Genomic DNA, 12,592 nt, shown 5'->3' on the forward strand with positions numbered 1-12,592 from the left:
ATACTCAGGCCCAGGTAAGGAGAACTGCTTGCTCTTTCACGCCTGGACAACGGCTTTCATCAGGTCCTTTCACTTAGGTAACAGGAGCACGCATCCCGACACACGCATACGGGACACCGCCCCGGGGAACAGGAGCCGGGTGACACGGGCCGGGCGCAGACAGGTGACGTGATGCCGAGAGCCAGCAGACACACACCGTCTCGCGCTCGCAGGAGAGAAATTCCACCCAGGTAACGATAGCCCCCAGCACGGCCGGGGCACTCGTAACACGGCTGGGTCACGTTACGGCCGTCATCGTCACCGAGGCCCGTGTGAACGCGGGAGGGCGTTCAATACGTCTCGACAGAACCTGCAGCAGACCCGGCAGGGGCATGCGTACATGCCTGCACTGATAACGATACAGATTTGGAACCCCCAAGTCATTTTGATCGCAGTCAGTGCTGGGGAAGTTCAGCGGCCGCTTGTTTCTTCTTGAGGCTCGTATTTCAATCCGCGAGGCTGCCGTTTCTATTGACGCCTGCGATTACCTAGGGTTAAATGACTGCTGCCAATGTATCTGTTTACAGTGTAACTGTAACTGTAAAGTTGTGTCATCAATAAGCCTTTTCAATGGGAATTTTAACCGTACATAAATGTGAGTGTCGTTAATGCATGCACAGGGAGAAAGTGATTTACAGAAGACGTAATAAAGTTATGAGGACCTGCTGTATGTGTAGGCTTCTCTTTATGCAAAAAACGATTCGATGGCTAACAATAAGCTGATGGCTTAAAGGCAGTCAGGATGGCTTTTAGGCTTTTAGGTTAAAGATTTGAGTTTGGACAACTGGCTGTGCATCACCTTGGGACGCACAGTGGACACAGTCAGAAAGACAGAATGGCATTTCTTTGGAGCTCCATCTTCCTCCAACTAATATGTACAGAGCAGACAAGCGTGCAGTTTACACAAGGGAATGCAACGAGATACTGAGCCAGTGACATCCACAACACCAGCTCTCACAGATCCTCTCCTACACTGTATGTCAGGCACTTTACATGTAAATCAATTAACTAATCAATCAAAAGCTTCCTGAGACTCTGCGGTACCCCACTGTTGCAGGACTCCACTACTGTCTTTTGACACTCAGGTAACGCATTTAACTGTAGTCCAATAGCCACGTCTTATCAGCGGTGTGTAGTATTCTGCCACAGTTCCTCAAAAGCGCCTTTTAACAGGCTTCCAAATGGCTTTGCAAAAGGCAGTTAGTAACACACATAAGTCATTAGATGTCACTGTGAGACAAGAGATACAATTTTATTTCAGGTCATTTTTGCCAGCTGTTTGATTTTGCAAACAAGCCCTTCTTCTGTAAATCATTTTCCCCCTGCATGAACGACACTCACATTTATGCAAGGTTAAAAATCCCATTAAAAACACCATTACAGTTACACTTTACAGTTACACTTGAAAGCTTGTCAGTAGTACTGTAGCAGTACTGTCAGTAGTACTCTGGTGCTACAGTATAGAAGGGGGGTGAGGCCATTGATTTTATTTTTAACAGTGCGATAAAACTTTTTGAGTTAAAATGTATACTTCCTAAATCCATTTTGGAACTGCTTCTTCCGATTCAGAGACAGAGAGGAGCTGGAGCCTATCCTGTCAAGAAAACGTGCAAGACAGGATATGTCCCTGAGAGGATTCCAGCCTATCGCAGGCCTGACAGACACAAACACAAACACAAACACACTCACAGCAGGGCCAGCTTTCCCACAAGCCAATTAACCCACCAGTAATGTTTTTGGACTGGGGGAGGAGACAGAAGCACCCAGAGGAAACACACACCAACCCAGGGAGAACATCCAAACTCCACGCAGATAGCACTGCCGACCGTGTAGCGGCAACTAAGTGTTGCTTTCCTAAATGAGGCCCCCATCTCTCTTCCTCATCTCTGTGGTGCACCCACAGAGAAGCTATTCATGTAGTTCCTGTTTTAAAGTGTTTTCTTTCTAAGAAGGAGCAGCTCCCAAATGGGGGACGCACTCAGTCATGGCTGGCTATCCTAATGGATGGGCCACTCCTGGCGCCGGGACCCTAGGGCCACAAACACCTGGTTTATGGTCCTAGGGGTCAAGAGGTCAACGTTACTCCTTCCTACAGTTGACCAACCAATCAGGAACCTGCAGGGCGTGGCTCTCAAATGCCCGCCAAACTCTCAACCAATCATCGTCCGTCTTCGTTCTAGGCAAAAAGACACGGCAGAGCTCAGAACTTCTGAGCTTCTCCGGCCATTCTGTCGGCCCGGTGCTGTCTGTATAGGGACTGGTCCCTTGTTTCGGCAAAGTGTCGGCCTGGGGAAAAGCACGTACGTAAGCCCGAATCGCTAGCAGCCAACGCGGACGCTTCGCTTGACCACCGAGGTGCCCGTTTGGAATCTTGTGAATAAGTTTTTATTCAGCAGCAGCACTACGCCGGAAGCAGACCACGTTTCTTCCACCCTAAAGAGTGACTTGCTCAGACGCGGTCACCCTCTGTGCAGAGAGACTTTTTGCTAGTCGGACTACTAGTCGGTCCCTGGGAGAGAACCAACTGTCCCGCCCGTCGCAGAGAGACTCTCTCTCTCCTTCCTTCTTCCTGCAACTCGGAACCACACCAGGATGGGTTGGGCCCCGAGCCAGCATCGCGCCGAGAGGTCTCTTGTATCCGTCCCCCAGGAAATACAAATCCATATCTGGATAAGTGATACAATATTCTACATTACTGATCGAGACGTCAACTGTATCTCAGCAAGGGTTGATATCAATTCAATTCGCACGAGCAACGCATTTACTTATGGGTAGCTAAGGTAGAATACATATTCCTGAGACCGAATGAAACAGTACACCTGAACAGTATACCGAATGCATATTCCTTGTTTTGTAACTCTTTGTGATCGCCTACAGTATATCTTGTATCTGGTAAACCTCACAGTAAGGTCTGCCATCTGTATCCCGGCAGACTGTTATATGTTTTATATGCACAAGTTCTGCATTAATAAACGTATCTCGTGTATTGAATCCGTGTGTGTGTGCGTCGCTGATTGTTCCTGACGATTGATTGTCTAATAGCCATAAAAGAACCACCTCGTGCTTTACTGCTCCAATTAATAAATTGTCTCGGTAAATTCACAAAAACTCCTACAACCGGAATTGAAACCAACAGCTGAAGGCAGTATTGCCAACCACTGTGCTCTGTTACCTCCCTATACTATTAATACTTACAGGTAATTTTCTAACCAGCAGATAGCACCCCTCCAATATCAGAAAGTACCTTGGTTTTTGTAGAAACCCCCACAGTCCAGAGCCCATCCCAGAAGCATACCCCAATGGTGGGACACCGGTCCGCCTCAGTTAGAGTCTCAGAGATGTTACTGAACCTTCTTGGCATGTTAGGAAGGTGGGGTGAAACGGGAGCACCTGGCAAAGACCTAAGCAAATATAGGGAGACCATGCAAACTCCGCACAGAAGGTACTGCAGCCTGGAATCGAACTCCATCTATTCACCACTACACTTAGCCTCCCAGCTAAGAATCTAAACTGGTTACATCCAGCAATCCACCCATCGGATGTTTTCCCTCCTTTCTCTGCTAAGCAAGGTGACCAGACAGGAGAGGCCTGCCCAGAGTTCAGTGCAGCGTCCAGCCGCGGTCAGCGATCCCCGCGCAGGGCGAAAGAGACAGCGGTCATACGTACGGTCACATTTCATCCCCTGGTGGATGAGGCCGTAGAGTAGAGAGCCGCAGTGGTCACAGAAGGTGGGGCTGGAGTACGTGTGCACCCGGAATTTGTGCTTACTCCTGGGGTCCTGGAAGAGAAACACACAGCAAACGAGTGACTTGGGCACCAGTGGGGCATGTCAGCAGGGAAACAACAGGAGACAACGGCTTTCTGTTTGCTTAGTCGGCACCCACTGCACAAGACCGAACTTAAATAAGGGGAAAATGACTGATTGATCTAAATTCTGGAACAGTTAGGAAAGTAGTCAAGGTGGCAGATGTCACCACGATAGGCAGATTATCAAACAGTACAGAAATGTAATCAATGTAACAGGGACAATACGAGACTTTCCAGACACCTGGCAGATAAGGTTCAAAGCAGGCGAGCGCCGAGAAATACATTAGGAAGAAAAAACAAACTAGAAATAGAAAATGGGAAACACTGTGATAGAAGAGGCTATTCTTGGGGAAACAAAAAAGGCTTTGGTGTTGATGTTCACACATCATTTACAGATTTAATTTAGGGGAAAATTAAAAATGCGAACAACGTGTCAGGAGTGTTAGAAGTCAAGAATGTTAAAATTGTACAATGTACTACAGTATTAAGAATATTGTGCATAATTTGGGCTTCTTCCCTATAGAAAAAGCACTGCTGCTCTAGCATTACTCTAGAAAAGTGGAATCAGATATCATTTGGGGGTTAAGGGAATGCACCTACACTGATAGGCTAAAGAAACAAATCCTTTCTTAGTCTTGGATAGAGTAGAAATCCTCAAAGACGTTGACAAAATCAATTCAGTGGAAGTGAAACACAAACCAGGGGACACAAGAGCAATTAAAACAGAACAAGAGACACTTCTTTGCTCAAAGTGTTGTGGGAGTATGGAACGGGCTCCCCAGTCATGTTGTTGAAGCCGATGCCCTGGCTTCCTGTAAAGAAACAGCTGGATAAGATCCTGGAATCAGTTAGCTTCGTGACCAGCGATTGAATCCCTTCTTATTTTCTTATTGTGACTTTCCTCTTAGAGTATACAAGTAAGTAAAATCCAACACATCACATGCACCAGCCAGAGCTCTGGAACCACCCGAGATGGACAGGGTGACAAATAAGACCACCGCCAGCAAGGGGACATTTTAGACAAGCACTTCCTTCCGGAGACAACTTGCAGATTCAGCACAGAAATGCATGGCAACCTGCTGCTGTCCCATCCCGGTCGTTAACAGCCCCTGCACATCTAAGAATTGCCCCTGTAAATCTTACCCATGGGTACCCTGTGGGTGGCCCTGGGGTTGCTAGCTTTTCTTAACTACCATTCCCAGAAAAGGCAGTTTGGCACAGCTCCTGAGCTGTTGAGGCTGCTTGTCAAGCCCAAACAATGATGCAGTCTGAGTCAACAGCAATCAATCTGGGGAAATATGTTTTGCGCTTGACAGCCTCTTAGCAGACAATACAGGCAAAATAACAGGCCCCAAATATAGCCGAGCCTCTTGATTGAACTGAGAGGGGAGGCGGGCCTGACACAGCTACAGCTGGTGGAGGGCAGGCCATTATAGGAGGGAAATGTCGCTGAGGCTGGGGCAACAGGCAGGGAGAGCTCATCGGAGACAGGCAGGAGACAACCGCAACCTCATTCCTGGCGGTTTCTTAATAAAGCAGGAAAATTGAAAGAATGGAAGCCGGCGAAGAGGAGCAACGGGCCCAGTCTCGGTGATGCTGGGAAATGATCTGAAGCGCTTCTGAAGGTCAGAGTGAGCCCTGATGCAGCAGGGCTTCGCATTCCAGCGTCCTGAACATGCTCCTCCGAGGTGGCTCGCTATCGGGGCGGAGCGGTGGCTCTGTGGCTAAGGATCCGCGCCTGTGACTGGGAGGTTGCCGGTTCAAATCCCGCAGCCGGCAGAGGAATCCTACTCCGTTGGGCCCCTGAGCAAGGCCCTTAACCCCAACTGCTCCAGGGGCGCCGTTCAACGGCAGACCCTGCGCTCTGACCCCAAGCTTGTCTCGTGGAGAGCAAGCTGGGGTCTGCAAAAAGATAATTTCCAATGCAAGAAATTGTAAAGGGTTAATAAAGTAATGTTATATATTATTATTATTATATTGGTGGCAGCTCGAAGAAGCGGCCGGCCCCTCCCTCCTCTCCCCGTTCTTCTTTTCCCAGTTTCCCACCCTCTCCCTTGCCCCTCGGCGAGAGAGCCTGCCCTTAACCCCTGCCCTTCTCCAACTGCGCGCACACACCGTCGGCTCCTCAGGCAGCCTCAGCCCCAGGTACAACCCCGAAACTGGTGGTCTGACCGCGTGGCCTCTCCCCAGCGTGAGCCTGTGGGGGTCCAAGATGGGGAGCAGGGGAAAAAGGGGGGATTGACCGACAGGGGTGCCGGGAGAGGACAGGGCAGTGAGGCATTCGCAAGGACGCTCAGCCGGGGGGCCCTGCAGAACCGCACTGCATGGAGTTTGTCTGAAGCATCCTGCACAGACTAACAACACAGGAGGAAAGAGACGCTGCCAACAGACACCGGAGAAGGATCCAGGAAAATTGCATAATATACTAGACATCTAGCAGGCATCAGAAGCTCAGGGCAGGAGGCACAACTGTACCCAGCCCACTGCAGGACAGAGATTGATTAATAGACACTAATGACCCTACATAGCAAGTGGTTAGAAGGTGGAGAGAACTTGAGAGGACTTGTAGGAAAGACACAGTAGCACAGGGAGCAAAGAAGGAAAATCCCAGAATCAAACTCAGGAGCATGGATATATGATATATATGGAGTTTGTGCTCTCAGGCTGGAAGATCAGAAGAGTGATCGAAACATATATTTGTTTTTAGCGAGGGGGTAAAAGAGACTCTCAGTTCCGAACGCTAAGGCCCTTTCTGATCCATCAACGGGCTTGGGAGGTTCGGGAATTCTCATCGCAAAACACCCTTCATCAGTGCTAGACATGCATCAGGGCGAATTATGGCAGTGAACATAAACTATGCCGCAAAAAAAAACTGTTCTAACCAGCCTTTCACAAAGAAAGGAAAAAGAAATTGCAGCCTCCAATTCAGGAACACTGAGTGTTGACGTGGATCAGCGCTTCCTATCCAAGTCGCTTGAAATCGGCGGCTGACTTGTGTGTGGGACCCGGCAGAGTGTCCAAACTCCTAACGCTGAATTTGAACCAGTCACTTGTTTAGCTGGACCAGCGTCTCCCAGTTCCTCAGATGACAGCAGCTGGAATGCATACAAGATGCACGACAGCAGAAGTGCTATGGGTGTCCTCAGTGGAGGAAACACCTTGCAGCTCCATAGCAGTTGCTGTGCTGGTCTTGAGGACACAAGGGAGACGGAGACATCTGTCTGCTCCTCTGGCTCCGTCATCTTTTCTCCTTCACCCTTCTTGAGTGAAGGGCTCAGGGTCTTGCCACTGCAGTCCCGAGATAAAACCAGAACCACAGAACAATTCTGATGATGTCATTTACAATAACGCAAATGCGGTCTGCGAGAGGACATCTGATGGATGCCCGCCCCCCACCGATATTCATTTCCACAGCTTGATGAATGCCATTAAAAAATTACAACTTAATGCTCGGGGATTATGCAATCAATAAAAAACATCACTCTTCGTCTCTCACAGCGAGCCTGGCACTGACTGACTTGGTGCATCCAAACGTGGCAGGCAGTGTAACATTGAGGGACCACATTATTTTATGCAAGAAAGCAGACGCTGCTCTATTTGTGTCTATATAATACTTGGCTCTCGCCGACGGACTGTAACTACAGTGAAGACAGTGCCGGATTTCCCTTTAGGCACTGTAGGCACAGTGCCTAGGGCCTACGACGTTTTTAGGGCCTACGAAGGAGGGAGACACTAGTGACTAGGGAAAAAACGAGCTGAAACAAGATGCTTGCGATCGACTCTAGGTGCACCAAATCAATAACCACACGCTCTCTACAAACTAGGAGTATCGAAGTGGCGGTCTCTCGATTCGCTCCATCAATCACGTGTTTTAGCATTAGAGTAGTGCGTCATATCAATTGACGTCATTCAATTGGCGTTCACCCCTCTTCTTCGTAGTTCGTAGTGCCCAGGGCCTACGAACACCAAAATCTGGCCGTGAGTGAAGACCAACTGAGATGCTGATACGAAGTTCCACGTGACCCTCCCCCCCCTGAGCATTTCTGTTCCGATCTTTCCTTTCCCCGGCCCGGCACTGATGTTTGCGGTGTAACGCTGGCTCCGGGGATAAGTTAAGAGTGTGTCGTCTCCTTGTGGGGAGCACATGGGACTGCAGCACAGCGCATCTGCCCGCGTGCTGCTACGGTAACCTGAGACGGCAGGCGGGAACGGTCCCTGAAAAATTCATGAACGTCACCCCGTGGGCTTTGTTCGAACCAAAACACTTATCAATCACTAGAGCGCAAAACAGTTTAACCACTGTCATTCATGTGCGCCACTGAGCAATTCGGTTTCCGGGATTAACAGCCCACAAAATAGTCTGCTGCCTTTAAGGGAGAGAATACCATGAAAAAAAACAAACAAACTGTCAATCATTCACTTTTATACTGTTTATATTATACTGTTAATATTGTTCCTGGCCTAGTACGCTGCTGGTAGTCAAGCAACAGCAAAGCACTAAGCAAGAGAAATATAGCTGAAGGGGGAAAAAGCATAGTATCTGCTGTACAAAAGGTGTACAGACTTGCATCCAAAGCACTGACACTCCCCCAACACCACACACATACACACACACACACACACACACACACACACCACCAATAAGACAAATGAGGGGTCAACAGACAAGAAAATGCAAAACAGAAGGGCTGATTCTCCAGGGATGTGTGTTGCTTATTGCGACTTTCCTCTTTGAGTATACCAGTAAGTAAAATCCAACACCTCAGGAACCACCCGAGACGGACAGACACCCACCCTGAGACACACACACCCAGAGCTGCTGTGGAAAAGCTGCCTCCTGGGCCGCAAACCCACAGGTTCATCTTTGTTGTGTCGCGGGGAGCCAGGAACTCATCTGCTTTACAGGCGCATCTCGCACCGAGGTTTTCATGCTAAATCGGCCAGTCGCTCCTCATTACTGGTGATGTCTCTCCCGCCAGAAGGGGCCGGATGAGGAGTGACAGGGCAGAGTGAAGCCGCGTGCGTTTTAGCCGGGGGGGGGAGAGGCCTGCGGAGTTCACTCGAGTCCGCGTCACACAGAGACGGGGGCCCGCTTTCACCCTGACGCGCGCCACAAGTGAGCAGAGGAAAAGCTCCCAGCAGGCACCTCGGAGGGTCTGGCTCTGGATTTGGAAACATCCGTTCACAAGGGCTGCGAATACCCTCTCCCCTTTCCTGAAATACGACAAACCAGTCCCAAAACAAACTCACAGGGCGCATGCGCTCATCAAAAAAGTAAGAGAGGGGCTAAACAGGTCTTTGAGAATACTCCCTCCACTAGTGGCACTGACGGATGAATTTACCTCCTGGGCTGTTTAAGGCACTTGAAGGAGTGCCTCTAGACACAGCTGGGTTCCTCCCTGTGTCCTCTTTGCTGCAGATGAGCAAAGCACACCTCAGAAAAAACAACCTGCTATTGGCCAAAACTACTGCAATGAGACTCAATTGGAATGTAGGCATTTTTCCCGTTTCTCATGTGTTGCATTGAGCCTTCGAACATGGCTTTCCACTGCAAGCCCTGGAGAGCCTCAATCCAGCAGTATGGGGAAGTAGTTCCTCATGAACCTTTACCGCAGCACCATACGAAGTGTCCTTACTGGTGGTATCTCTGTGTGGTACAGCGATACTGCAATGCATGAGAGAGATGCACTACAAAGGGCTGTGGGCAATGGCAGAGAGGATTATAGGATCTGATTTAGCTTCAATCGGCGAGATCCACACCATCCGCTGTCGCAATAAAGCCCAATCCATCAATCCGTCATTCAGCATCCCAGCCATCCCGGCCACAAACTGTTCTCCCCCCTGCGTTCGGGCAAGCGGTACCGCACTGTTAAAGCGCGGACCACTAGACTCAAGAACAGCTTCTATCCCACTGCAGTACGCAGGCTCAGCGGTTAACTGCAATGCCTCAGACTCAATACACATCTGCACTACGCACTTTTTGCACGGTTTACCATTTTTTTGTCTCACTACTACATATTTCTTGTCCCCAACTTATTTATTGTTCCTGGTGTCTGCATTGTGTGGTGGTGTCCGTTGTACTGTTTTTGTCCCAAGAGATCAGAGGTCAGATTAAGAATTCCAATGTATGTACGATAAGATAAGTTTACTTTCTAGGCCATCTACAATTTCCTGTATAGGGAATTTGTCTTTTTCACATACCCCAACTTGCTCTCTAAGATACACACACGGACAGGGAGAGAAGCTTGGGGTCAGAGCGCAGGGTCAGCCGTTTATACGGCGTCCCAGGAGCAGTTGGGGTGGAGGGCCTTGCTCAGGGGCATAACGGAGTAGGATTCCTCTGCCGGCCACAGGACACGAACCAGCGACCTTCCAGCCACAGGTGCAGATCCTTAGCCACAGAGCCACCGCAAAGCCCAATCATTTAGATGAGGAATATACATACAGTATGCAAGTAATTGGCTCAATGAAGTGAAACTTGAGGGGCGAAGGGTCTCGAATGGTCTCTAAATGGCTTGGTTTGATCAGTTAAAGTGGTCGAGATATGTAGAAAGTCACCTGCTGCATACAACCTAATGGACAGGGGTTCTCCAGGAGACGAAAAGCCATCTTTAATTCCCCAGGCAGTGGCAGAATGTAAAAACACATGGAGAAACAGATGCAGTATCTGGAATTTCCTTAAGACTTTTGCAACGTACTTTTTCAAGAGTGATGGCTTCCTGAGGTAAGCACACACACAGGGGAATTCCAAAGCTCTGCTCCGCTCTGGTTGGATAATTACAGATGTCATCACTCAAACTGACCGAGAGGGGCCAGGTTTCAGCAAGAATGCTCGGAAGGCATCACACGGTCCTATTGCTCCAGCAGGGGTTTTGCATAAAAAAAAGGATTTACCTGGTAAACCTTATTTATTTATTTTTTTGGGTGCACAGTAATACTCTAAAAAGCACTCCGATTACTTGGAAATGCTTTCGAAAAATTAAGCAGCACCGGACAATTTCCACAGCCATGATGTTAAAATAATTAAAAAACACAAAGCTTATGCTCTGTATGCTTGGGTGGCTTACAGCACCAGGGTTTTTGAGTGATTGAACCTGCTTTCCAAACCCTTGAGTGAAACAGCTCCACGCTAAAAGAGGAACTACTGCCTGTACACACCATCTCACAAGCACAGCTGGTGCAGAACTGGTCATTTGCATGTGAGTGACATTTTTAGCATTGCGGACTGGCGCATTGGTGTAGGATTTCTGCCTCGCAGAACTGGGGCCCTGGGCTCATTTCCTGGGGTGCGGTCTGCGGGGAGTTTGCATGTGCACCCCTGGATTTGCATGATATGTGTGGGTTTTGGCCAGGCGCTCCATTTTCCCCCAAAGGCATACCGGTAGGTTAATTAGCTCCCGGGAAAATCAATCCTTGTGTGAACTCTGTGTGCGTGTCTGTATCTGTGTGTGTGCCTGGCCATGGACAGCCGTGCTGTCCAGGGTGTATCCTGCCTTGCGCCTGTTGCTTGCTGGGATAGGCTTCAGCTCCCTCTTCGACCCTGTACTGGACAATCAGATTAGACCGGATGAGCAAGGCTCTTTCTCTAACTTCACAGTGAACGGATTTTTTGCGTTGGCCCCTGCAGAGGGGAGCAATCAAGTGTCTTTTGGGTGTGCTAACTGCGTGAATTCTGCCTGGTGACAGATCCAGCCTGACTAACGTGTATCACCAATATAGAATCAACATTACTGGTCTTCCAATAATCCCTGGCTGCTGGATCATTAAAAAATTAAAAAGATCAATAATCCTCTACTGCTGCCACTTAGTTATTAACTGTTGTAGGCTCTTCAAGGTTAATCCTCAAATGAATTTTTTTTTTCCAATATGACAGATTGGTTCACACACGAATATCATTGACTTTATACAACCCATATCCAAAACAATAACAATCGATACGTCGGCTGTGGCTCCTTTATCTGTCTCTTCCAGGGCCTGTCAGGAAGATGAATGATTTAATATCGAAGCTTTTAACCTTGAAAATCTTGGCTTCTGGAGAGCAGGTTACACATGTTCACACTGATACGAGCACGTTGTTCAGGAATTCCTGAAACGCCACTTGAATGGGAAGAAAACCTAATTGTGGTCGGAAAAAATCTGTCTATTTGGTTAATACTGGCAACAATAATTCCAGGAACAATTACGGAAAGATTTGAATTGCGCAACCAATGAGCCGCTTGCCAACATCGACGATTGTCGTTGAAATACACTCTACAGGACATTATTTTATTAGTGCCAAAAGCCTGCCTTCTGGGAATGCACTCAATAAACGTCCATGTGCCTCTTCTGCACACTTTCAAATCAGTCAATGACAGGTATGACTGCAGTGCAGAGTAACAAAAGCAGTCTTATCGCGACAAACGTCCTTTTTTTGGGGGGGCGCTTTGCATTTTTAACAAGCTGTGTATCAGACTCTGACGGCAAAGCTACAATCTTTCACAATGGCTGGGTGCCCTGGATCTCGCAACCCGCGGCCCCGCTTGATCTCCGGCTACCCGGAGCCGGCCGCAGCCGACTCGCTTCCGAGCTGAGACCGCAGTGCCACCGGCTCGCCGAACACATCGGCGGCTCTCTCCCTCACTGGCGCTGCGATATTCTCATTCCCGACTCCTGAAAACTCACAGCCCTTAATTCCCTCCTCGCCGTCCGCTTAATGCCTTCTGACAGCCAAATAACTACATCCTCCAGCAGACTGACGTCTCCTCAC

At 48.8% G+C, this 12,592-nt stretch overlaps 1 protein-coding gene across 2 annotated transcripts in view; it reads right to left on the bottom strand.

Moving 5' to 3' along the window:
* LOC148644998 (protein kinase C beta type) overlaps positions 1-12,592 on the bottom strand; it is a 149,826-nt gene that overhangs the window by 71,458 nt on the left and 65,776 nt on the right. For both annotated transcript variants that reach the window (XM_088613099.1, XM_088613098.1), the window contains exon 4: positions 3,706-3,817. In XM_088613099.1, coding sequence (XP_088469225.1) covers positions 3,706-3,817 — 112 coding nt within the window. The remainder of the gene's footprint in view (positions 1-3,705; positions 3,818-12,592) is intronic.

The sequence above is a fragment of the Lepisosteus platostomus genome, chromosome 19 (genome assembly GCF_059453375.1).
Source record: "Lepisosteus platostomus isolate fLepPlt1 chromosome 19, fLepPlt1.hap1, whole genome shotgun sequence".
Lineage (NCBI taxonomy): Eukaryota > Metazoa > Chordata > Actinopteri > Semionotiformes > Lepisosteidae > Lepisosteus > Lepisosteus platostomus.